The 26,387-nt window shown below is 44.3% G+C and overlaps 1 protein-coding gene across 7 annotated transcripts in view; it reads right to left on the reverse strand.

Annotated features, from left to right (window-relative positions):
- Positions 1-3,477: 3,477 nt before the first annotated feature.
- The window catches only part of LOC119970655 (muscle M-line assembly protein unc-89-like), a 102,911-nt gene continuing 80,001 nt past the window's right edge, over positions 3,478-26,387 (reverse strand). For all 7 annotated transcript variants that reach the window (XM_038805622.1, XM_038805623.1, XM_038805625.1 and 4 more), the window contains 4 exons: positions 25,389-25,538; positions 14,221-14,940; positions 10,863-11,043; positions 3,478-8,147 (listed from right to left, as the gene is read on the reverse strand). In XM_038805622.1, coding sequence (XP_038661550.1) covers positions 7,074-8,147; positions 10,863-11,043; positions 14,221-14,940; positions 25,389-25,538 — 2,125 coding nt within the window. In that variant the 3' untranslated portion in view covers positions 3,478-7,073. The remainder of the gene's footprint in view (positions 8,148-10,862; positions 11,044-14,220; positions 14,941-25,388; positions 25,539-26,387) is intronic.

Below are 26,387 nucleotides of genomic sequence, written 5' to 3' on the forward strand. Positions count from 1 at the left end.
GCTATTCGGCAAGATTTAGGATGTATAGGATGGGGAAGGAAACTCCAGGGGATGGGTACAATCGAAATGTGGAGCTTTTTCAAGGAACAGCTACTGCGTGTCCTTGATAAGTATGTACCTGTCAGGCAGGGAGGAAGTTGTCGAGCAAGGGAACCGTGGTTTACTAAGGAAGTTGAAGCACTTGTCAAGAGGAAGAAGAAGGCTTATGTTAGGATGAGACATGAAGGTTCAGTTAGGGCACTTGAGAGTTACAAGTTAGCCAGGAAGGACCTAAGGGGAGAGTCAAGAAGAGCGAGGAGAGGACACGAAAAGTCGTTGGTGGATAGGATGAAGGAAAACTCTAAGGCTTTCTATAGGTATATCAGGAACAAAAGAATGACTAGAGTAAGATTAGGGCCAATCAAGGATAGTAGTGGAAAGTTGTGTGTGGAATCAGAGGAGATAGGGGAAGCATTAAATGGATATTTTTCGTCAGTGTTTACACTGGAGAAAGACAATGTTGTCGAGGAGAACACTCAGGTTCAGTCGACCAGGCTAGATGGAATTGAGGTTCAAAAGGAGGAGGTGTTAGCAATTTTGGAAAATGTCAAAATAGATAAGTCCCCTGGGCCAGATGGGATTTATCCTGGGATTCTCTGGGAAGCCAGGGAGGAGATTGCAGAGCCTTTGTCCTTGATCTTTATGTCGTCTTTGTTGACAGGAATAGTGCCGGAAGACTGGAGGATAGCAAATGTTGTCCCCTTGTTCAAGAAGGGGAGTAGAGACAACCCTGGTAATTATAGACCTGTGAGCCTTACTTCGGTTGTGGGTAAAATGTTGGAAAAGGTTATAAGAGATAGGGTTTATAATCATCTTGAAAAGAACAAGTTGATTAGCGATAGTCAACACGGTTTTGTGAAGGGTAGGTCATGCCTCACAAACCTTATTGAGTTTTTGAGAAGGTGACCAAACAGGCGGATGAGGGTAAAGCGGTTGATGTGGTGTATATGGATTTCAGTAAGGCGTTTGATAAGGTTCCCCACGGTAGGCTATTGCAGTAAGTATGGGATTGAAGGTGATTTAGCGGTTTGGATCAGTAATTGGCTAGCTGAAAGAAGACAGAGGATGGTGGTTGGTGGCAAATGCTCATCCTGGAGTTCAGTTACTAGTGGTGTACCGCAAGGATCTGTTTTGGGGCCACTGCTGTTGTCATTTTTATAAATGACCTGGAAGAGGGTGTAGAAGGATGGGTTAGTAAATTTGCAGATGACACGAAGGTCGGTGGAGTTGTGGATAGTGCTGAAGGATGTTATAGGATACAGAGGGACATTGATAAGCTGCAGAGCTGGGCTGAGAGGTGGCAGATGGAGTTTAAAGCGGAAAAGTGTGAGGTGGTTCACTTTGGAAGGAGTAACAGGAATGCAGAGTACTGGGCTAATGGCAAGATTCTTGGTAGTGTAGATGAACAGAGAGATCTCGGCATCCAGATACATAAATCCCTGAAAGTTGTCACCCAAGTTAATAGGGCTGTTAAGAAGGCATATGGTGTGCTAGCCTTTATCAGCAGGGGGATTGAGTTTCGGAGCCACAAGGTCATGCTGCAGCTGTACATAACTCTGGTGCGGCCGCACCTGGAGTAGTGCGTGCAGTTCTGGTCACCACATTATAGGAAGGATGTGGAAGCTTTGGAAAGGGTTCAGAGGAGATTTACTAGGATGTTGCCTGGTATGGAGGGAAGGTCTTACGAGGAAAGGCTCAGGGACTTGAGGTTGTTTTCGTTAGAGAGGAGAAGGCTGAGAGGTGACTTAATAGACATATAAGATAGTCAGAGGGTTAGATAGGGTGGACAGTGAGAGTCTTTTTCCTCGGATGGTGATGACCAACACGAGGGGACATAGCTTTAAATTGAGGGGTGATAGATATAGGACAGATGTCAGAGGCAGTTTCTTCACTCAGAGAGTAGTAGGGGTGTGGAACGGCCTGCCTGCAACAGTAGTAAACTCGCCATCTTTAAGGGCATTTAAGTGGTCACTGGATAGACATATGGATGAAAATGGAATAGCGTAGGTCAGATAGGCTTCAGATGGTTTCACAGGTCGGCGCAACATCGAGGGCCCGTACTGCGCTGTAGTGTTCTATGTTCTATACCGTCCTGGCATGCTCCAAATCTTTGCAAACTTTAGCTGGGCCAAAACCTTGTTGCATGTATCTATGCTGCTCTGTCCTGTTCACCTGCTCCCATACACCTTAATTTGCCTCCCACCACATCGCCGATCTCCAGTGCAATATACCACATCCACAAACTCTCCACTCTTGTGGTTCCTACTTTTGAGTATTCCAACATATTGCACCACTAAGACCTATGCCGTGAACCTATTCTTCTGGTTATATACTTCTTGTGTAACTCACCACATCCTTTTCAATTCAAACAGCCTCACAGAAAAGGGGCTCTGCCCAGATTGCGTACCTGGCCTTGACCACACTTTCTTCTGAAACTTCTGTACCGTAGCCGACAAGGCTGATTAACCTTTGCGTGCCTATCTCAACCTGCTCCTCCATGAACAAATATGTTATTGGACTTTGATTCTGGATTCCACTTGAAATAATAATTCCTTTTTTGTGATATTTTTCCCTCTAAATTATTCTTTTCTCTATTCCTTTTACTGTAGGAGGGAACAGGAAGCAACATTGTGAACCTCCTCCCTCAGTTTAAAAGTGTGAAAATCTTGAGTTTGCAGTGGGGTTATTGACAGAAAATTGAAACAGACCAAAACTGAGGGGTTAGAAAATACCCCACATCTTGTAGAAGGAGGTGCAAATCAAAACAGCTTTCTGTTTTTAAGAGAAATCAAGACTGTTGAAATTAAATCGTCTCCTGTTTGTAACGTCACCATTCCCTATATCTGCTCCATTTTTTCTTCCTACATTTCTACCGTGGGATATGTTCCATGTCAAAGCTATTACATAAATGGAAGTCAAAGTTAGCACTGCTGCCTCACAGCGCCGAGGACCTGGGTTCGATCCAGGCCGCCCGGGTCAGTCTGTGTGGAGTTTGCACATTCTTCCCGTGTCCAAGTGGGTCTCACTCCCACAACACAAAAGGTGTGTAGGGTAGGTGGATTGGCCATGTTAAATTGACCCTTAATAGGAAAAAAAAAATTGGGCATTTAAAATTATATTAAAAAATAAACGCAAGTCGACTCCCAACCCTCTATTTTTTCCTCTTCTTTTCTCTCCTTCCTTTTGGCTCAATAATTCGATTGATTTCTTGCCAGGGGTATAATCAAACAAGGAAATATATATATCTACATACACACACACACGCATGCATCTGTATTATATATATAGCTATGAGGATATACCCAAGTCAAATATTGGACTTTTAAAAAGATTTTCTTTGAGACAGACCAAGGTGATTTCAAATCTACAGGAAGATGGAATCTAATTAAATTATTTCATCAAAGACAACAAGTCGACAAATTCAACACGGACAATAGCTTTCCTAGGTAAACAACACTCTTCCTGCTTTATCAAATATATCTGAACCATTCAAAGGTTAATTGCTTGGACAAAAAACATAATTTTTCTAAGATAGCTCTCCAAACAAGCTAATGAAGTCATCATTGGAAAGTGTAGTTTTGAAATATTGGCATTTGGAGTAGAGTCGCATGGCCAGCCACGGTTTTTTTCCCGCTTTGACAGTCACCCAGACTCAAAACATTCGCTCCCTTCTCTCTCCACAAATGCTGTCAGACCTGCTGAGATTGTCCAGTTGTTTCTATTTTTGTTTCAGATTCCGGCATCTGCAGTCATTTGCTTTTATCATGACTTTTGTGTGTTTGAAGCACATGCTTGCAGCTGATCATCAGTTGAGTGTAGGAAAGTTCCTGTTCCCTCTCCATCTAAAGACTTGAGCTCTGTCCAGTAAATTTGATTGCGTCTTCATTGCTGCAGCAGACTGAGGTTTTAAAGGAAGACTTCAATTTTACAGCAGTGCACCCAGAGAAGAAAACACCAGCTACAACTTTAAACCACCTCCTTGCTGAAACCAAGGCCTTGAGATGCTATTTGCCGGACAAGATAGCAAGCTACAAACCATGAACTTTGTTTATCTTTTTTCCAACTCCAATTTGGTCAATTTACCCATCTCTACACCATAATCCATATTTGTATGTATGGTTTTCAATTATTCATATGCACGTTTGCGGAAGCATTTTAAAATTTTTGACCCAGGTTAGTTTTAAGTAACCCCTTACGTTGTTAAACTGAAAACCTGTCTGACTAGTACTTTGTAATCATAACCACAGAAACTTAAAGTACAGTGAATTCAGAAAATATAAACTATTTAAAAAAAAACTCTTTTGCAGTCAAACGAGGAAAGGGAAAAAATGTGGAGCACTTCAACTTCTTCTCACCTGGTCGTAATATATAAAAAACATACTCACACGTGTATATATCCTCTGCAGTTTGTAGCCATCGCTAACTCTAATCAAACTTACTTTTGGTTGGCCATAAATAAGCAATTCAAGAAATAACCCATTAGATAATAATGCTTTGATTTTCGTTAGTTCCCCCTTTGCCTGCAAGGTATTCCCTTGATATCATTAGAGAACATGATTCCAAAGGCATTACAGAGCAGTAATTAGCCTAAACCATATTTTAAGAGGGAATCAATCAATTGACCTTTTATTAATAGTTTAACTATATTTATTAATTTTATAACAATTAAAAAGGAACAATTGGACAAAATAATCACATTAGCAACCCGTGACTATTTGTAAAATGGGTATCACACAACAACCTTTAGTGCCACAAAGATGAATTCAGTCGCATTTTCTGAAATAGACTGTAATTAGCAACTAGCCAATTTGCAGGTTTTGTATTATGGTTCTTCTTGTACTATAAACTTTTAATAGAAAATTGCACTTCACAGTTTAACACAACATACAAATAGCATCTTTGCAGACTGTCAGAGCTTTACACGTACTAAATATTCCAAAATGTCAGTACATATCTCACCCTCCTAACACAATGCATCTTTCAAAATGTAAGCAGTGTATAATGAATGGAGCTTATTTAACAAACAAGAGCCATCAGCAAAAGAAAACAGACACTCTTCACTTCTGTATTGTTAGATCAACTAAGAAATAACATACCCTGTGGCATTCTGTAGAAGTGAGAGGAAACGGTCATTTGGACTATAAATGGTAGTGTGTTAAGTTAACAAGACAACTTCTTGTATTGATAGTATTGATAGTTACAGTATGTCATGGTACAGTACTTGGACTCAATTATAGGTTTATTTTCAGAAATAAGAGTTCAAATCTCCATATTCTTTGGCAGGAAAGTAGTCATGTATGAAAAATATGCTAACAGATTCCTGCTAAGTCAGATAAATCCAGCAATAGTTTAGAACAACATATTACTCTGAACTAGTCAACTATAGCCTCAAAGTATACTACTTGTAGTTGTACTGGGCCATGAATAGGGCAATTAAGATAGCTTAATCTCTTTTTCCCCCTTTTAGGCTAAAACAGTCAACTGCCACTGAAAATATCAGAATTAATAAAATAGAAGAGCGAGCAATATTTTCCCAAAATGTTCCATTAACTACATATAAATGTTTCCCACAACTTTACAGTGCTTTTGTTTAAAAAAAATCAGGTTGATAATGAGGTTGTAACAGTGTTTTCTTGCTATGCTACAACACGTTATTGGTTTCTTAAATATAATGGATTTAAATGTAGAATTAGATTACACTACTTTGTTTACCTGTTCAATTTTTATCTCTCTTCTTAAATGTGGTGGCTCATAACATGTTATGGTTTGGACACCAAGAGCTATCCAGAACTTTAAGCCATGAGCCTAGATACTTCTTGCAGCCAATCCTCATGCATGAGCCTCCATGGTGACTGTGAGCAATTTTAGGCTTATGAGCAACAAAGTTGAATCTTACCCTCACGTACCATTCGCATCTGCTCAATTTCTTGCAAGAATCACTGATGACATTAAAACCAGATGTCCTGGCTGCTTCCTATTCCACAGCACTGAGGCCATCTGTCGAACCCAACTACCATCTCACTGGTAATACAGCACAGACTGACCACTGAATATGGGATCTTCCTGATCGGTCCTACTCACTGCAGGTGCTCGGTCTACCCAGCTAATAATGAGTCACATCCTCACATCTAGTTTTGGTGGCTTTGTTCACAAACTCATTCATTTATCTGCAATCAGTAAGATTCCAGTATGTGATAGCTCATAGACAGAACAACAATGAATAATGACCATAGTTTAAAGCTTTCAGTAACAAAGTGATTCGTAGCAACACTATGATTTGATTCATGTGACTCGTAAACTAGACAATAACTTAACAGTGCTGTCCTTAATCTTAATCAAAGTAAATAAACTAATCTTCTAAAATAATTAAAAAGACATCCAGAATCAATTGAAAAATGCTATAATTTCAGTGAAAGTATTGATACCACTGTTGTTACTCAGCAAATCACAATCCTCCTCCTTTCTGTGGTACATATACATAAGAGCTCAATTTCATTTGTTTGCTAAAGCTACATGAGACAAATAGAAAAATTCAGAGATTGGAATCATTAATTTTATTTCTTGTGAAAAACTTGAATTCGGCAATAAAATCTTATTCTATCCAACTGTGTATTTTTCTATATTTCACTCTCTATATCAATACATCTGCAAATGGCCAAGTCTATAACTTGGAGTGAAAAAATTCTAGATGAAGAAATATGACACTGTTCCCTCCTCTCACTAACAATGCTAGCAAAATAATGTAAGGACATCTTACAGTTTAACAACATTCTGTGAAGGCAAATGTGTGTTTGTGAGAGTTTGAAGAAAGTAGTATATATATTTACAAATCCTTTTATGACAAAGGCACTACTTTGCCATTTTCAGTCTGAGTGACATTGCTCCTCCATCCATCCATCCATTCTCTGCTCATTGGTTCATTCACGAACACAGTCAAGTTTTTCATTACAAAATCCTTCCATTGTCAGCTTTTAAAGAGCCAAGCGGGGCCCAATTCTGGGATCCATCAAAGTTAACATCACACAGATGTGTAATTAGGTTAAATGTGAAGGACATTCTACCTCAGCTGAAGATACAGACTTGGTCTGCGTATCATTTAAATCTGTAGATAAGGTGTCTGTTTTTTCTCCATTTTCCTCTTCAGCACTAACTATAGGGGTATTTTCAGACTTGTCTTCTTCTGTATTTTGGTGAACTATGTCTTCTTTTGTATTTTGAAGAACTGTGTCATGTTTTGTATTTTGGAGAACTGTGTCTTCTTCTGTATTCCGGAGAACTATGTCTTCTTTTATATTTTGAAGAACCATGTCTTCTTTTGTATTTTGGAGAACTGTATCTTCTTCTGTATTCTGGAGAACTGTATCTTCTTCTGTATTCTGGAGAACTGTGTCTTCTTTTATATTCTGGAGAACTATGTCTTCTTTTATATTCTGGAGAACTATGTCTTTTGTATTTTGGATAACTGTGTCTTCTTTTGTATTTTGGAGAACTGTGTCTTCTTTTGTATTCTGGAGAACTGTGTCTTCTTTTGTATTTTGGTGAACTGTGTCTACTTCTGAATTTTGGAGAACTGTGTCTTTTGTATTTTGGTGAACTGTGTCTACTTCTGAATTTTGGAGAACTGTGTCTTTTGTATTCTGGGGAACTGTGTCTTCTTTTGTATTCTGGAGAACTGTGTCTTCTTTTGTATTCTGGAGAACTGTGTCTTCTTTTGTATTCTGGAGAACTGTGTCTTCTTTTGTATTTTTGAGAACTGTGTCTACTTCTGTATTTTGGAGAACTGTGTCTACTTCTGTATTTTGGAGAACTGTCTCTTTTGTATTTTGGAGAACTATGTCGTCTTTTGTATTTTGACGAACTGTGTCTTCTTCTATATTTTGGTGAATTATGTCTTCTTTTGTATTTTGGTGAACCATGTCTTCTTTTGTATTTTGGTGAACTATGTCTTCTTTTGTATTTTGGTGAACTATGTCTTCTTTTATATTTTGGTGAACTATGTTATGGTCGCCATTTTCTTTAACATTGACCAAGACTTCACTACTAGTTTCAGTGTTTTCTTTCTTTTTATCATTATTATACACCTCTTCATTATTGCAGTCTCCTTCGACCTGAAAAATAATAAAAATCCATTTAAAAACTCCACAAAAACCATGACTGATTACAGTAATCTATGTTTGCACAGGCCATCATAACATATTTATTTAAATAAAGGCCATACTTTTTTTTTTTTAAGTTCAAAGGACTAATTCGACTGCGCTTTCACTATCCACTTAGTGGATTTCCACTGCTGTTGTTGGATTGAATGGCCTTCTTCTATGCAGTAAAAATCCAATGGTTCCAACGTAACTTCTTTAGAATATTTGACACTGAGGCAAACAAAGCTCATCAACACAACACTGTATGACATTGAGTCTCTCCATTAGCCACTCATTTATACCCACCAGTTCCTATCATTGCGCAATGATGGCCAATTTCTTAAAATCAGTAACTCCAAATGAACATAGCGTGGCCTTGTAGCAGAACTTCACTGAAGAATCAATCATTGAAAAGTGACCAAGAATCTAGTTACAAGTAGGTAGCTTAGTATTTAAACACTTTAGTTCCTGTTTTGATGATCCACCACCATTCAAGCACAATGTTGGTCAAATCCTGATTTACACTTTATGGAAGCAAAATTTAAAATGGTTGAAGTTATAGAATTTACAGTGCAGAAGGAGGCCATTCAGCCCATCGAGTCTGCACCGGCTCTTGGAAAGAGCACCCTACCCAAGGTCAACAACTCCACCCTATACCCATAACCCAGTAACCCCATCCAACCCACAGGGCAATTTTGGACACTAAGGGCAATTTATCATGGCCAATCCACCTAACCTGCACATCTTTGGACTGTGGGAGGAAACCGGAGCACCTGGAGGAAACCCACACACACACGGGGAGGATGTGCAGACTCCGCACGGTAACCCAAGCCGGAATCGAACCTGGGACCCTGGAGCTGTGAAGCGATTGTGCTATCCATAATGCTACCGTGCTGCCCAGTGTATGCATGATCGGTTAGGCATTTGTTTCATAATTTTGAGGATGCAATCAATTTCACTGTTTTCTACCAAGTTTCCTTGCAAATTGCAGTACCTGCAGCTAAGAAGTGTGGCAGAACGTCTGCTCTCATGCATCGACCAATAACACTCCTTGCCAACATCGGAGAGGAACAGGAGTGTCTTGGGAATGTCACTCATTTCAGTATTCTGTCCCCATTGGGGAATTAACTGGTTATTCACACTCATGCTATTAAAATCAAGTTTGTAAATGGAGAAAATTTATCAATAAACGCAGGTGTTTCTGTCAGATTTAACGGAGTTAAAAATACATCCAAAGGCCTCAATGTAACAAAACAAAATGGTATGGTGACATTGTAATCAAAGTTCTGCTACTTCACAGTATTAGCAGCACGGTAGCATGGTGGTTAGCATAGATGCTTCACAGCTCCAGGGTCCCAGGTTCAGTTCCCGGCTGGGTCACTGTCTGTGCGGAGTCTGCACGTCCTCCCCGTGTGTGCGTGGGTTTCCGCCGGGTGCTCCGGTTTCCTCCCACAGTCCAAAGATGTGCGGGTTAGGTGGATTGGCCATGCTAAATTGCCCGTAGTGTCCTAAAAAAGTAAGGTATGGGGGGGTTGTTGGGTTACGGGTATAGGGTGGATACGTGGGTTTGAGTAGGGTGATCATTGCTCGGCACAACATCGAGGGCTGAATGCACTGTTCTATGTTCTATATACTTATCACAATTTGAAGCAATAAGAGGGCCTTTTTAATGTATAAATGTCTGAAACAAGATCCCTTCTCAATACAATGTTTATGAAGTTCTGGCAAAGTGAAAGGCAATTCTAAAGATGCAACGTGTTGAACGTGTTTCACAATCTTGTCACAGTTCACAATTAAGCCAAAATTCACATCAGTTGTACACGTGTAAATGCCCAATGGATAAGCAAGTGATTTGTTAACTTCTCAGACCAGCTGAATAACTGACATTTTTTACTGCCTCGAGTCAATTATGTAAAATTGCAGCACATTCAGGCAACAAATGGAAGTGAGCGTAACAGAATAGAATTATTATGGGATACCACTTTGTGAAAGTCAGTCAGTTGTGGCTGGCTGCCTTTGCCATTGTGACAGTCTTCAGAACTCCACTGTAGTGTAACTGGGTGTGCCTGCATCATTATTTTGAAATTTGTCCTTTTTGAACTCACGCAACACTAATCTGTCTTCATTTCAAACCTACTTATTTATTTGTTTTATATCTCAAGACCCATCTATTCAGGATAAGAATATAAATCTGATTTTGTCTAACAGATCACCTCTGATTCCAATTTAGGCTGCATTACATGTTAAGGTTATTTTACAACAAATAACCACCTATATGAATATTCAAATAAAGGGCTTCCATTTATTTTTTCCTGCTAATTTTGGAAAATTAGCTTCTCATCGTGGATGTGCTTTTTTTAAATATAAATTTAGAGTACCCAATTCATTTTTCCAATTAAGGGGCAATTTAGTGTGGTCAATTCACCTACCCTGCACATCTCTGGGTTGTGGGGGCAAAACCCACGCAAACATGGGGAGAATGTGCAAACTCCACAGACAGTGACCCAGAGCCAGGATCGAACTTGGGACATTGGCGCCGTGATGTCACCATGCTGCCATGTGGATGTGCTTTTTTAAAGTATTTTTCTTCAATGTTAACTTGTATTTCTTGAATTATTTTTAAGCTGCACTTAAAATGTGATTTATGGTACAACTTTACTTCCAGCAAATTTTTTCATTAAATACCACCTTGATATCAGTTTTGTCCAGCTTGATTTTGCCATCTTTCTCCTTGTCTTTCTTCTTCTTGGAGGTGGAATGATCACGTTTGTCCCGTTTATCCTGGTTCTGGCCGCTAGAATTTTCTCTGTTCTCAACTCTGTCTCTGCTGTGTCCTGTGTCTTTGTCTTTTCTTTTCTCTTTCTTATTTCTGACAAAAAAGGTACATTTTTATTCATAACTTTTATTGCAAATGCAGTGTACTGTCAAATGCATGGGACTGTCAAATACCTAAATATACAACAATCACATTAGTGGTCTCTGTGTAGTACAGAACTTGAATATTGCTAAAAAATATATACTTGTGCGGAGGAGGCCTCCTGCATGGGGACCTCCCTCCGGGCCCTCGCCACGGCAGCACTCCCATCCCCACCCAAAAAACACTCCAGCAGCCCAGTGGTGACAGCCACCCTCCAATCCTGGAACCAACTGCGGCAGCAATTTGGCCTGACCAAAATGTCGGACAAGGCTCCCATCTGCAACAACCATAGGTTCACACCAGTATTGACTGATGCCACCCTCAAAAGGTGGAGGCAGGACGGGGGGGGGACACTGACAGTCAGGGACCTATACACGGACGACAGGGTCGCAACACTGGACGAAATGACAGAGAAATTTCGGCTAGCCGGGGGGAAATGAGCTACGGTACCTGCAGCTCAGAAACTTCTTACGAAAGGAGACAAGGACGTACCCACAACCGCCACGACAGACACTACTGGAAGACCTACTGGACGCAAGTATCCTAGAGAAAGAGAACTGTAGCGACATGTATGACCGACTGGTAGAAAGGGACGACACCGTACTGGACGCAACAAGAATGAAACGGGAGGACGACCTGGGGATTGAAATAGGGTGGGGACTCTTCAGCGAAGCACTGCATAGGGTCAACTCCACCTCCACGTGCGCAAGGCTCAGCCTGACGCAACTAAAAGTGGTACATAGAGCCCACTTAACAAGAAACCGTATGAGTAGGTTCTTCCCGGAGGTGGAGGACAGATGTGAACGGTGCCAAAGAGGCCCGGCCAACCACGCCCACATGTTCTGGTCTTGCCCCAGACTTGTGGAGTACTGGACAGCCTTCTTCGAGGCTATGTCCAAAGTGGTGGGGGTGAGGGTGGAGCCATGTCCGATAGTGGCGGTCTTCGGGATTTCAGACCAGCTAGATCTATTCCTGGGGAGGAGAGCGGACGCCCTTGCCTTTGCCTCCCTGATTGCCCGCCGTAGAATCCTGTTTGGCTGGCGGTCAGCAGCACCGCCCAGAGCTGCAGACTGGCTGTCCGACCTCTCGGAATCTCTCCAAATGGAGAAAATCAAATTCGCCATCCGAGGGCTTCCACAGAACGTGGGAGCCATTCATGCAATTGTTCCGGGACCTGATTGTGGCCAACGAACAAGAGGAAGAATAGTCGGGTGGCCAAGAATCAGGGGAAAATAGACTGGAATCGGGGTTCGTTATGGGGGTTTGATGGCTAGCCAAGGCCCAAAACCAAACTGTAAATAAATGCCTATAAACATGTGCCTCGGCCATATTGGGGAATGTAAAATATGTATGCCGGCTAAAGGGGGCGGCCACAGTTGTTATTATGAAGATGCTTACATGTTAATTTTTGCGTGTTTTTTCCCCCTAATAATTTGTGTGATTTGTTGGATATAAAATATGAAAACTCAATAAAAAACATTTCAAAAAAATATATATATACTTTTTTTTGTCAAAGCTTTTCATCTTTGAAAATATGTCCTTCATTGCTAGAGGGATGGAGTTTAAGACTAGGGAGGTTATGTTGCAATTGTATAAGGTGTTAGTGCGGCCACACCTGGAGTATTACATAGATGATTTGGAGTTGGGGACCAAGGGCAATGTGTCCAAGTTTGCAGATGACACTAAGATGAGTGGTAAAGCGAAAAGTGCAGAGATACTGGAAGTCTGCAGAGGGATTTGGATAGGTTAAGTGAATGGGCTAGGGTCTGGCAGATGGAATACAATGTTGACAAATGTGAGGTTATCCATTTTGGTAGGAATAACAGCAAACGGGATTATTATTTAAACGATAAAATATTAAAGCATGCCGCTGTTCAGAGAGACTTGGGTGTACTAGTGCATGAGTCACAGAAGGTTGGTTTACAAGTGCAACAGGTGATTAAGAAGGCAAATGGAATTTTGTCCTTCATTGCTAGAGGGATGGAGTTTAAGACTAGGGAGGTTATGTTGCAATTGTATAAGGTGTTAGTGCGGCCACACCTGGAGTATTGTGTTCAGTTTTGGTCTCCTTCCTTGAGAAAGGACGTACTGGCGCTGGAGGGTGTGCAGAGGAGATTCACTAGGTTAATCCCAGAGCTGAAGGGGTTGGATTATGAGGAGAGGTTGAGTAGACTGGGACTGTACTCGTTGGAATTTAGAAGGATGAGGGAGGATCTTATAGAAACATTTAAAATTATGAAGGGAATAGATAGGATAGATGCGGGCACGTTGTTTCCACTGGCGGGTGACAGCAGAACTAGGGTACATAGCCTCAAAATAATGGGAATTAGATTTAGGACTGAGTTTAGGAGGAACTTCTTCACCCAAAGGGTTGTGAATCTATGGAATTCCTTGCCCAGTGAAGCAGTTGAGGCTCCTTCATTACATGTTTTTAAGGTAAAGATAGATAGTTTTTTGAAGAATAAAGGGATTAAGGGTTATGGTGTTCGGGCCGGAAAGTGGAGCTGAGTCCACAAAAGATCAGCCATGATCTAATTGAATGGCGGAGCAGGCTCGAGGGGCCAGATGGCCTAGTCCTGCCCCTAGTTCTTCTGTTCTTATCTTCCACTCATCAGGACAACTTACAAGAACACCAATGTCAGGAGAGAAAATAAATTCTATTGTATAAGAAAGTGCTGATTGGTTGACAAGTGGGAGTTAGTATTGTTCATTGTACATGAGAGCCTGATGATAAAATAAACTCAAACTCAAGCTGCCATACATACTCAACAAAACCAACAGCTGGCCAATACACTAACTTTATTGCAACCAAATGCCCCAAAGCATTTGATAGAAATCGGAGAGGAAGAAAAGACACAGGACAACTATCAGAGAGATGTTAGGGAAATAACTGAAGGCAAAGTCAAAAAGGCAGGTTTGAGCAGTCAACTGAAGGTGCATTAAAAGTGCAGAAAGTTTAAAGGGCTATAGGAAGAGGTCCAGGAAACAGGGGTCTAAAAGTTAAAAACTTGAGAACTGAAGTTCACTTAAGCTGATTGATGATCAAGAAGTGTACATAAATGTAAATCTTAGGTCCGAAACAAATTATTTTGTTCATTTTGATATGTATAGAAATTTGCATAAAGTCACCTTCTTGGAGATGGAGATCTGGAAAACCTTCTTTTTGGTGTCCTTGGCCGCCTTCTTGGTGACCTGGATCTCCTTCTCGGTGACCTGGACACTCGCCTGGGCGACCTGGACACTCGCCTGGGTGACCTGGACACCCGCCTGGGCGACCTGGATACTCGCCTGGGCGTCCTGGACACGCGCCTGGGCGACCTGGACACGCGCCTGGGCGACCTGGACACGCGCCTGGGCGACCTGGACCTCCTCCTCGGTGACCGGGACCTCTTCTTCGGCGACCTGGACTTCCTCCTCGGCGACCTGGACCTCCTCCGTGGCGACCTAGATATGCGCCTGGGCGACCTGGACCGCCTCCTCGGCGACCTGGACCGCCTCCTCGGTGACCTGGACCGCCTCCTCGGAGATTTGGACCTCTTCCTCGGCGACCTGGACCTCTTCCTCGGTGACCTGGACTTCTTTCTCGGAGACCTGGACTTCTTCCTTGGAGACTTGGACATCTTCCTCGGAGACTTGGACATCTTCCTCGGAGACCTGGACTTCTTCCTCGGAGACCTGGACTTCTTCCTCGGAGACCTGGACTTCTTCATCGGAGACCTGGACTTCTTCATCGGAGACTTGGACTTCTTCCTCGGAGACCTGGACTTCTTCCTCGGAGACCTGGACTTCTTCCTTGGTGACTTGGATCTTTTTCTTGATAAACTTCTGCTTTTCTTTGGATGTTTCTCTCTGTAAATAAAATTAACCATAATTTCACACCATGTTCACAACACCTGATAGAAAATGACATTGAACGACAATAAATAAACTACACTGTCACTTGAGTGACAGCATCACATGGGCCAAGAGGAGGAGTGTTCAAGTCTGACTTCCAGAAGCGAGTGCATAAATTAGGCTGAAATTCCAGAGCATTGAGGGAGTGTTGCACTTCTAAAAGGGCAGTCCATCAGATGAGACATCTATCCATTAACAATGCAACAGCAATATCCAAAGAAATATTCCTTTCTTAGCCACCACCAAAAACAGCATATCTGGTCATTAAGCCAGTTCTGCTTTTGATATCTTCCTGTGTTAAGTGGCTGCCATATTTTTAATAACAACAATTTGTGTTTGTATAACACATTTAACAGAGGAGTGGGATTTAGAGGATCTTAAATGAGGAAAATTCCAGAGTTTGGGACCCTGGCAACTGGAACTATGACAACCAATGATGGGGTAAAAGAAGGAATGCACTGGAGACTGAAGTCAGAGGAATGGAGAACCTGGGAATGTTGTAGAATGGAAGAGGTTGTAGAGTTAGAGAGGAGTGAGGCCAAAAGGTTTTTGAACAAAAGAATGAGAATTTTAAATTTGCAGTATTGGCTGACTGGGTGCCAATTTGGATGAAGGAGGAGAGGGATGATGGATGTGCAAAACTTGGTGCAGGATAGTATACAGATTGCAGAATTTTGGATCAGCTAAAATATAAGAGGGGGGGGACAGGGGTGGCCTGCTAGGAGAGTACTAGAATAGTATAGTCTGGAGATGGCAACTACATGGATGAAGGTTTTAGCAGCAAATGGGCTATTGTTAAACAGCTGGAAGTAGGCAGCTTTGTGAAATAGACAATATGGGGTCTGAAACTTGGTTCAGGTTGAATAAGACGCCAAGGCTGGTATTTACAGTGATTTAAGAGAGGGTTGTAATTGATGGCAAATATGCAATAGGGACTAAAGATAATGGCATTTGTATTTTCAATGTTTTGATGGAGGAAATTGTAGCTCATTCAAAACTATAAAATTAAGTATTTTGTGAAGTTTCAATGCCAATGCCAGCATCTCCACATCATGACTAGAGAAGTCGTATTAGACAAACTAATGTGGGCTCAAGGCAGAAACGTACCCAGGCCCTGATGACTTGCATTCTAGGATCCTAAAAGAAGTAGCTACAGAGATGGTGAATGCATTGTTTGGCATGTCTACTGACTACCAGTCTCGGCAAAAAAACAGTTAAAGAACTGGCTAAGGAATTGGAGGGGACCTGTGGCACAGCAACAATTGCAAGAATGTCGGAGATGGAAGGATCTTGAGGCACAAGGGGGCGACAATACGCGAGGTGGAGAAGGTGGTGTCCGTCCAGAGCGACTGCATCGTGTCCCTGGATGCAGAGGTGCGGATCCTGGGTGGACCTATTCAAGTTGCTGAGAGTGACGGTTGAGGAGCAGGAGAAAAGGTCCAGGCCCTGCAAATTGTGGGTCTGCCAGAGGGTGTGGAAGGAACGAGCGCCACAAAATACGTGTTGAGGCGCTGGCCAGGCTGGTGTAGGAGGGGTTGCTGGACAAGGCTCCAGAGGTGGACAGGGCCAACATGTCTCTTTGGCAGAAGCCGAGGGTGGGGGAGCCGTCGCAAGCGGTGATTGTGCAGTTGTGCAAGTTTGTGAAAAAGTACAAGATTCTGCGGTGGGCCAGGGCAAAGCGAGATTGTGAATGGGAGGGCAATCACATCTGAATTTATCAGGACATTGATGCGGAGCTGGCGAAGAGGAGTGTTGGATTCCCCCCTCACCCCTGTTTGTGGTGTTTTCTTTTTGGATGAGGCAATTTGTGATCTTGGGTGTTTTTTTTTCTTTTCTGGTAGGAGGTGTGTATGATGGGGCCCGTGGGCGGGGTTGCTGACTGAGGGGAGTTGTGACGTGGAATGTCCATGGGTTAAACGGGCCGATTAAGAGGTCTCAGACTTTTGTACACGTGAGGAGTTTGAAGGCGGAGGTGATCGTTTTACAGGAGACGTACATCCAGGTGAAGGATCAGGTTAGGTTGAGGAAGGGATGGGTGGGACAAGTATTTCACTCGAGGTTTGACTCCAAGTCGCGGGGGTGGCTATTTTGTTGAACAAAAGGATGGGATTTGTGGGGACCAAGGAGTGTGGGACCGGGGGGGGGGAGAGAAGATATGTGATAGTGAGTGGGGCGCAGAAGGGGTGGTGCGCGTCAACTTATATGCGCCAAATTGGGGTGATGTGGGGTTTGTGAAGGGTTTACTTGGAACAATCCCAGAATTGGAAAAGCACCAACTGATTATGGGTGGAGACTTTAATTGTGTGATGGAAACGAAGGTGGACAGGTTGAGGTCCAAGTCAAAGATTGAGGATGGTGAAAGAGTTGGGAGGGTTTTTGGAACATATGGGAACAGTTGATCCGTGGAGGTTTAAGAACCGGGGGTGAATACTCCTCACACGTGTATAAGGTGCATTTGGGAATTGCTTTCTTTGTGGTGAGTCAAGCGGTGTTGGTGGGGGTGGAGTATGCGGGAATCGTGATTTTGGATCACATGCCTTATTGGCTGCAGGTGAGGCTTACCTCGGGGCAGGTGTAGAGGCTGGGATGGAGGGTGGATTCTGGTCTTTTGGCAGATAAGGGTTTTTGTGAAAAGGTGAGGTCAGTGATTGGGGATTACGTGGAGCTGAATCAGAACGGGGAGGTGTCAGCAGCCATGTTCTGGGAAACGTCAAAGTGGATGGTCCAAAGGGAGATTATCTCATTCAAGGTGCACAGAGGAGGGAGGAGCATGGACGGTTGCTCGACGAGGGTAGAGGTGGACAGGAGATGCTTGGGATCTCCCACTAAGGAGTAGTTAGCAGAGAGGAAGAGATTGCAGGGGCAGTTCGATAAGGTCATGACGGGAACGACATTGGGGCAGCTACGGAGAGTGAGGGGCATGCAACAAGAATATGGAGAGAAGGCGAGCCGAATGCTAGCCCACGAGCTGCGCCCAGGAAAATTCTATGGGTGCGAACACAGAAGGTAGTGTCAGAGCCGGGGATTATACATGAAGTGTTCAGGGGGTATTATGAGAAGCTGTACAGGGCTGAGCCGGATGGGGAGGAAGGGGATATGGGATGATTTTTAGATGGGTTGGAGTTTCCAAGGTTGGCGGAAGAGAGGAGGCAGGCATTGGATGAGCCGCTGGGACTGAGGGAGGTGATTGACAGCATTAGGGGAATGAAGTCAGGAAGGCTCCAGGTCTGGACGACTCTCCGGCGGAGATTTAGAAGATGGTCACAGCAGAGTTGGCATCGCATTTGTTGGGGATGTTTAATGAGGTGTTGGAGAAGGGGGAGTTGCCAGAGACACCGACGCAGGCATCCACAACATTGATCCTGAAGAAGGCAAAGGACCTGTTGGGAGTGTGGGTCACAGTTTGACAGGTTGACAATGGGGAGGGCGGTTGGGCAACTGTGTCGGACAAGAGGGGTGCAATACGAGTATGGGTAGAAGGCGAGCTGCATGCTGGCACACCAGCTGCGGAGGCAGGTCCTGTCCAGGGAAATATTGCAGATATGGACTGGGGCTGGAGATATGGTGTCGGAGCCGGGGAACATAAACGAGGCGTTTAGGGAATACTAGCAGGGCTGTACGAGGCGGACCTGGGTAGAGAGAAGGGGGACATGGGGCGGTTTCTGGACGACCCGGAATTTCTCCAGATAGAGGAAGCAAAGAGGCATGCGTTGGAGGAGCCCCTGGGTCTTAGGGAGGTGCTGGATAGTATCAGGTTTATGAAGTTGGGGAAGGCCCCTGAGCCGGATGGGTACCCGGTGGAATTTTAGAAGGAATTTGTAATGGACCTGGCACCACATCTGTTGGGGACATTTAATGAAGCGCTGGAGAAGGAGGAGCTGTCGGAGACGATCACGCAGGCAGTAATCACACTAATCCCGAAAAAGGGGAAGGACCCTGTGGAATGTGGGCCGTATAGTACCATATCACTATTGAACTCGGATGTGAAAGTACTGGCTAAGTTATTGGTGGGGAGGATGGACAATTTTGTCCCAGGGGGTGGTCGCAGAAGATCAAACAGGCTTTGTGAAGGCAGGCAGCTCACGAGTAATTTAACACGGCTGTTGAATATAGTGATGAATCTGTCGTGCGTTCTGGTACCGGAGGTGGTGGTGTCCATGGACGCGGAGAAGGCATTTGATCTGGTGGAGTGGCAGTACTTGTTCGAGGTTTTGGGAAGGTTTGGGTTTGGGCTGAGATTTGAGGCATGGGTGCGGTTGCAATATGTGGCACCAAAGACAATGTGGGGACGAATAATATGAGTTCATGGAGCTTTGACTTACACAGGGGTACGAGGCAGGGGTGCCCGCTGTAGCCATTACCGTTTGCACTGGCCATAGAGCCGTTGCCGCTGGCTCTCAGGGAGTCGGTGGAGTGGCAGGGGATTCTGAGGGGACAGAGGGAGCATCGGGTGTTGCTCTATGCCGATGACCTGTTGCTGTATGTTTCAGATCCGCTGGAGAATATGGGAAGGATTATGGGCTTGCTGGGGAGGTTTGGAGGATTCTCAGGGTACAAGTGAAAAGCGAGGTTTTTCCGGTGAATGAGCTGGGACACGGGCAAACTTAGGAGGGATGCCATTTACGGGAGCAAGGGATAGGTTTAGGGGCTCAATAAATGGACCTTAACAAAGCTGGTGAAGGAAGCCCAGGGATGATCGTAAGAGGTGGGATACACTGCAGTTGACCTTGGCGGGAGGGTCCAAGTGGAGCAAATGAATATTCGGCCAAGGTTCTTGTTTATTTTTCAGAGCCCCTCGATCTTTATGCCAAAGGCCTTCTTTCATAAATTGGACATGATCATTTTGGACTTTGTCTGGGTGGGGAAGGTGCCGAGGGTCGGGAGGACCCTGCTACAGAGGCAGTGACAGCGGGGGATTGCTGTTGCTGAACCTGCTTCATTATTATTGGACGGCGAATGTGGATAAGGTGCGGCGATGGTGGGAAGAAGGGTAGAGTGGGTTAGGATGGTGAGGGATCTGTATTTGGAGGAATTGTCGCCAGTCTGGAGGAGCTAAAGGAGAGGGTAAAGCTGCCGTGGGGGAGTGAATTTGGGTATCTGCAGGTTAGGAACTTTGCACGAAAGATCTGGAGGGGGTTTCCTTGTTTCCCGGGATACACCCTGCAAGAGCGACTGCTGCTTCCAGATGTGGAAGGAATCTTGTAAGGGGTCTAGTTTGAGGGCTATAGTGACGGCAGCGTTGCAATGGCTCCAAGTAGGTATTCAGGGAGCCCGTGGTGCAGTCCACAAGATATGGAATCAGTTGAGGAGGCATTTTAGGGTGGAAGGGATGTCGGTGTTAACGGCGCTGTGCAAGAATCATGAATTTGAGCCAGGGGGATTGATAGTATATACAGGAGGTGGAGGAAAGTGGGGCTGGCCTAGGTGAGGGATCTGTATTTGGAGGAAGGGTTCGCCAGTCTGGAGGAGCTAAGGAAGAGGGTAGAGCTGCCGAGGGGGAATGAGTTCAGGTATTTGCAGGTTAGGAACTTTGTGTGAAAGATCTGGAGGGGGTTCCTTAGGTTCCCGGGATACACCCTGCAAGAGCGACTGCTGCTTCCAGATGTGGAAGGAATCTTGTAAGGGGTCTAGTTTGAGGGCTATAGTGACGGCAGCGTTGCAATGGCTCCAAGTAGGTATTCAGGGAGCCCGTGGTGCAGTCCACAAGATATGGAATCAGTTGAGGAGGCATTTTAGGGTGGAAGGGATGTCGGTGTTAACGGCGCTGTGCAAGAATCATGAATTTGAGCCAGGGGGATTGATAGTATATACAGGAGGTGGAGGAAAGTGGGGCTGGCCTAGGTGAGGGATCTGTATTTGGAGGAAGGGTTCGCCAGTCTGGAGGAGCTAAGGGAGAGGGTAGAGCTGCCGAGGGGGAATGAGTTCAGGTATTTGCAGGTTAGGAACTTTGTGTGAAAGATCTGGAGGGGGGTTCCTTAGGTTCCCGGGATACACCCTGCAGGAGCGACTGCTTCTTCCGGATGTGGAAAGGGGAGGGAAGAATTGTGGATATATACAAGTGGCTGGGGGGTCAGGGAGGCGAGTGGGCGGTGAAGATCAAGGTGAAATGGGAAGGGGAGTTAGAGCGGAGATCAATTGGGGAGTATGGAGTGAGGCACTGCGTAGGGTAAACGGGACCTCCTCCTGTGCAAGGATGAGCCTGATACAGGTTAAGGTGGTGCACAGGGTGTATATGACTCAGGCGAGAATGTGTGGGTTCTTTCAGGGGGTAGCAGATGAGTGTGACAGGTGTGGGCGGGGTCCAGCAAATCACGCCCACGTGTTTTGGGAAAATTGGGAAGATTCTGGGCAGGAGTGTTTGCAGTCATAGCCAGGATAGTGGAGGAGGAGGTGAACCCTTTGGTGCTGATATTTGGGGTTTCAGAGAAGCCAGATCTCATGGAGAGGAAAAAGGCCGATGTCGTGGCCTTTGCCTCTCTGATAGCATGGCGGTGAATTTTACTGGAGTGACTGTCGGCATCGTCATCAGGGGTAGCAACTTGGTTGGGTGACCTGTACAACTTCCTGCGGTTGGAGAAAATAAAATGTGAGTTAAAGGGCCCTGCAGAGGGGTTTGAAAAAGGTGGGGGATGTTTGTGACCGTGTTTGAGGAGCTGGTCGTTTGCTGGGGATTATGTTTCCTGGGTGTTTATATGTTGTAACCTGTTTTGATACATGCTTGTAAAAAATGCATTAAAAAAAGGGAGCGGGGATCGTTTAGGCCCATTTTGTTGTTGAACATACATGTGACTGTGCTGGCTAAGTTAGTGGCGGGGAGGATGGAGGGATGTGTGCTGGGGTGGTCGCCGAGAATCAAAAGGGTTTTGTAAAGGGTAGACTGCTCTCTCGAAACATGAGGAGACTCCGTCAGTGGGGCAGGTGCCGGAGATTATTGTCTCTCTGGATGCACAGAAGGCTTTTGATCAGGTGGGATGGAGTATTTATTTGAGGTCTTGGGTAGGTTTGGGTTTGGCCCTTGGGCGGCACAGTGGTTCGCAATGCTGCCTAGTTTGCATTCTCCACATGTCTGTATGGGTTTCATCCCCACAACCCAAATATGTGCAGGTTTGGTGGATTAACCACACAATATTGCCCCTTAATTGGAAAAAAAAAAATTGGGTACTGTAAAAAAAATTTTTAAGGTTTTGATTTGGCCAAAAGTTTGTGGCGTGGGTTTGTCTGTTGTATGTAGCAAGTGTACATACAAATGAGATGAGTTCATGGAGTTTTGGACTGCACAGGGGAACGAGACAGGAGTATCCACTGTCGCTGTTGCGCTGGCAACTGAGCCCTTAGCAATGACATATAGGGGGTCAGTGGAGTGGCAGGGAATTGTGAGGGGGAACAGGGAGCATCTGGTGTCGTTTTGTGTCAGTCTCCCTGGAGAGTATGGGTAAGATCATGGGAATATTGGAGAGGTTTGGGGTCTTCTCTGGGTATAAGTTAAATGTTGGGAAGAGTGAGGTGTTTCCGATGAATGCAGCAGGGCGGGGGACCAAGTTTGTGTTGTTGCCATTCAAGGTAGCTAGGGATAGGTTCAGGTATTTGGAGATTCAGGTGACGAGGGAATGAGCTCCGATACACAGGTGAATTTGACAATGTTGATGAAGATTAGGGGGGATTTTAAGAGATCGGATAAAATACACGTGACACTGGCAGGGAGGGTGCAGGTGGTAAAGATGAATGTGCTGCCAAGGTTCCCGATCGTTTTCCAGACCCTCCCGATCTTTCTCCCTGAGGCCTTCTTCCGGAAATTGGAAATAGTGATTTAGGCGTATACATGGGCCGAGGGTAAAGAGGGCCCTTCCACAGAGGCAGAAAGAGGGATCAGCGCTCCCAAACGTGCTGCACATATATTGGGTGGCGCGGGGGGGGGGGGGGGGGGGGGGGGGGGGGGGGGGGGGGGGGGGGGGGGGGGGGGGGGGGGGGGGGGGGGGGGAGCTCAAGAGACTGGTAAGTAGGCTTACATTGCAATCAAGTTACCGTGAAAGGCCTTTAGTCACCACATTCCAGGGCCTGTTCGGGTACACGGAGGGAGAAGTCAGAATGTCCAATTTACCTAACAGCATGTCTTTCGGAACTTGAGAGAGGAAGCCGGAGCACCCGGAGGAAATCCACGCAGACACGGGGAGAACGTGCAGACAGTGACCGAAGCCGGGAAGCGAACCTGGCGCTCTGCTGCCGTGTAGCCCATGAAGCTATCTACAATTGTGGAGGTGGAGGATAGGCCGGACCCAATGGTAGCGATCTTCGGGGTATTGGAAGTGCCGGAGCTGCTGGAGGGGAAGGGGGCTGATGTTGTGGCCTTCTAATAGCCCGGCGAAGGGTCTTGCCAAATTGGAGGCCACATGCACAGCCAGGTGTGGCAGCCTTGGGGGGGGGGGGGGGGGGGTTTGTACAATTTTCTTCAGTTGGAAAAGATTAAATTTGACTTGAGGGAGTCAGTGGAGGGCTTTGAGATACAGTGGGGGTTCATAACAATGTTGTGAACTGTTTGTCGTGTGTGATGGGGTGGTGTACAATAAAGGGGGAAGATTGTACAAACTGTGGACTATGAGTTTGGGGAGTGTGTTTTTGTATATTTTGCTATTTTTTTTTCTTTACACATGTTTGGAATAAAATACATTTTTAAAAAAGGAGGTAAAAAGCAATAAGCCAATTAGCCTAACATCGATTATTTGGAAAATGGTATCAATTATTAAGGAAGTAATAACAGCAAATTTGGAAAATTATAAACTAATCGAGTAGAGTCAACATGGTTTCATGAAAGGGAAATCATGTCTGACTAAATTTATTAGAGTTTTGGTTAGCACTGCTGCCTCATGGCGGCAAGGACCTGGTTCAAGCCCAGTCCCAAGTCACTGTCCGCGTGGAGTTTGCACATTCTCCCGTGTCTACGTGGGTTTCACCCCCACAACCGAAAGATGTGCAGGTAGGTGGATTGGCCACGCTAAATGGGGGGGAAAAAAAAGAATCGAGTACTCTTTTTAAAAAAAATTACATTTCTTAGTTTTTCAAGGAAGTCTCAACCACAGTGTATAGAGGGGAACCAATAGATGTGTTATATTTGGGCTTCCGGAAGGCATTCGACAAGGTACTTCACAAAAAGTTACGCCATAAGAAAACCATGGTGGTGGAGGTAGTACATTGGCATGGATTGGCTGAGAATTGGCTGATGGGAAGCAAACAGTGGAGGTAAGGTGTTCTTTTTCAGGTTGGCAACCTGTAACTAGTGGGGATCCACAGGGATCGGTGCTGGGACCACAACTGTTTACAATATATATTGATGACTTGGAGGAAGGAAGCAAATGTACTGTAGCCAATTTGCAGACAACACATAAATAGGTGAAAGGCAAGTTGTGAGGGGGATACAAAGCTTGCAAACAGATATTAATAGGTTAACTAGTGGCCAAAAAGTTGGCAAATGGAGTATAATGTGGGGAATGTGAAGTTGTTCATTTTGGAATAGAGAACAAAAGAGTGTATTATTTAAATGAAGAAAAACTGCAGAAAGCTGCATCACAAAGGGACTTGGGAGTACTTGTGCATGAAACACAGAAAGCTAGCACACAAGTGCAACAGGTAACCAGGAAGGCAAATGGACTGTTGGCCCTTATTTCAAGGTGGTTGGAGAATAAGAGTTTGGTAATCTTGCTGCAACTGTACAAACTACTGGTGAGATCACACCTGGAGTACTGAGAGCAGTTTTGTTCCTGTTATTTATGAAACGATATTATTTCATTGGAAACGGTTCAGAGATGATCCACGGCATGGAAGGATTGTCTTATGAGCGAAGGTTAAACAGGTTGGGACTCAACTTATTGGAATTTAAAAGCATCAGAGATGATCTCATTGAAACATATAGGATTTTTAAGGGGCTTGACAGGGTAAATGCTGAGAGGATGTTTCCCCTCATGGGAGAGTCTAGGATCAGAGGGCATAGTCTCAGAATAAAGGGGTGCCCACTTTAAGGCTGAGATGAGGAGGAATTTCTTCTCTCGGAGGGTTGAGACACTTTGGAACTCCTTGCCACAAAGAGCTGTGAGGGCAGAGTCCTTGTGTATATTTAAGGCTGAGATAGATAGATTCTTGATCAGTAAGGGAATGAAGGATTACGGGGAAAGGGCTGGAAAGTGGACGTGAGGAACGTCGGATCAACCACGATCCTATTGAAGAGTGGAGCATGCTCGAGGGTCCGAACTGTCTACTCCTGTATCGATTTCTTATGGTCTAATCCTTGTTGATGGCAACTTTACTTTTTTAAAATCATTATGTCATCAAATAGAAGACAATTCTAAATACATGGGAGAACTTCTCTAATTTTCTGAACATGATTAAATGCCCCAGTTTATTTGATATCCTACCTGCTTGAACTCCGAGATTTCCTAGATGAGCTGTTTCTTTCTTGCGGAGTGCTGGATTTCTTTTCTTTCTTCTTCCCAATATCCCCATTTCCATCTTTGTTTACTTCTTCTTCTTCTTTCCCTTTACTGTCACTTTCCGTTGCCTTTTCCCTGTTAGGGTGTACAGAATTTGTAAATCACAGAAACAAAACTATATTTAACATACAACTTATTCTAAAGGGTAATGTATTTATGTTTACTGTCAGGTTTCCTCAATCGTGCTTTCAAATTATATTTACAAAGATACAATTGTTTTATTAATCAAAATTCACCGATACGTTTTCATTGAAAACTACTGACTATAATAATGCCTTCTTTGATTAAGACAAATAAGATCCAATTTTTCCACAAGTCTGGCTCCTTTTACCGTCTAAGATTGGCAATTTTATAGCACTTCATCAGGTTATTGAAACATGCCAATGTATTTCACGCAATTAATTACTTCTACAATGCAGTGACATCAACAAGAATGCTGAATGTCAGACTGGGAATTACAAAATAAATAAGAACATAAGAACTAGGAGCAGGAATAGGCCATCTGGCCCCTCAAGCCTGCTCCGCCATTCAATGAGATCATGGCTGATCTTTTGTGGACTCAGCTCCACTTTCCAGCCTGAACACCATAACCCTTAATCCCTTTATTCTTCGAAAATCTATCTATCTTTACCGTAAAAACATTTAATGAAGGAGCCTCAACTGCTTCACTGGGCAAGGAATTCCATAGATTCACAACCCTTTGGGTGAAGAAGTTCCTCCTAAACTCAGTCCTAAATCTAATTCCCCTTATTTTGAGGCTATGTCCCCTAGTTCTGCTTTCACCCACCAGTGGAAACAACCTGCCCGCATCTATCCTATCTATTCCCTTCATAATTTTATATTTTTCTATAAGATCCCCCCTCATCCTTCTAAATTCCAACGAGTACAGTCCCAGTCTACTCAACCTCTCCTCATAATCCAACC

The sequence above is a fragment of the Scyliorhinus canicula genome, chromosome 8, assembly GCF_902713615.1.
Source record: "Scyliorhinus canicula chromosome 8, sScyCan1.1, whole genome shotgun sequence".
Lineage (NCBI taxonomy): Eukaryota > Metazoa > Chordata > Chondrichthyes > Carcharhiniformes > Scyliorhinidae > Scyliorhinus > Scyliorhinus canicula.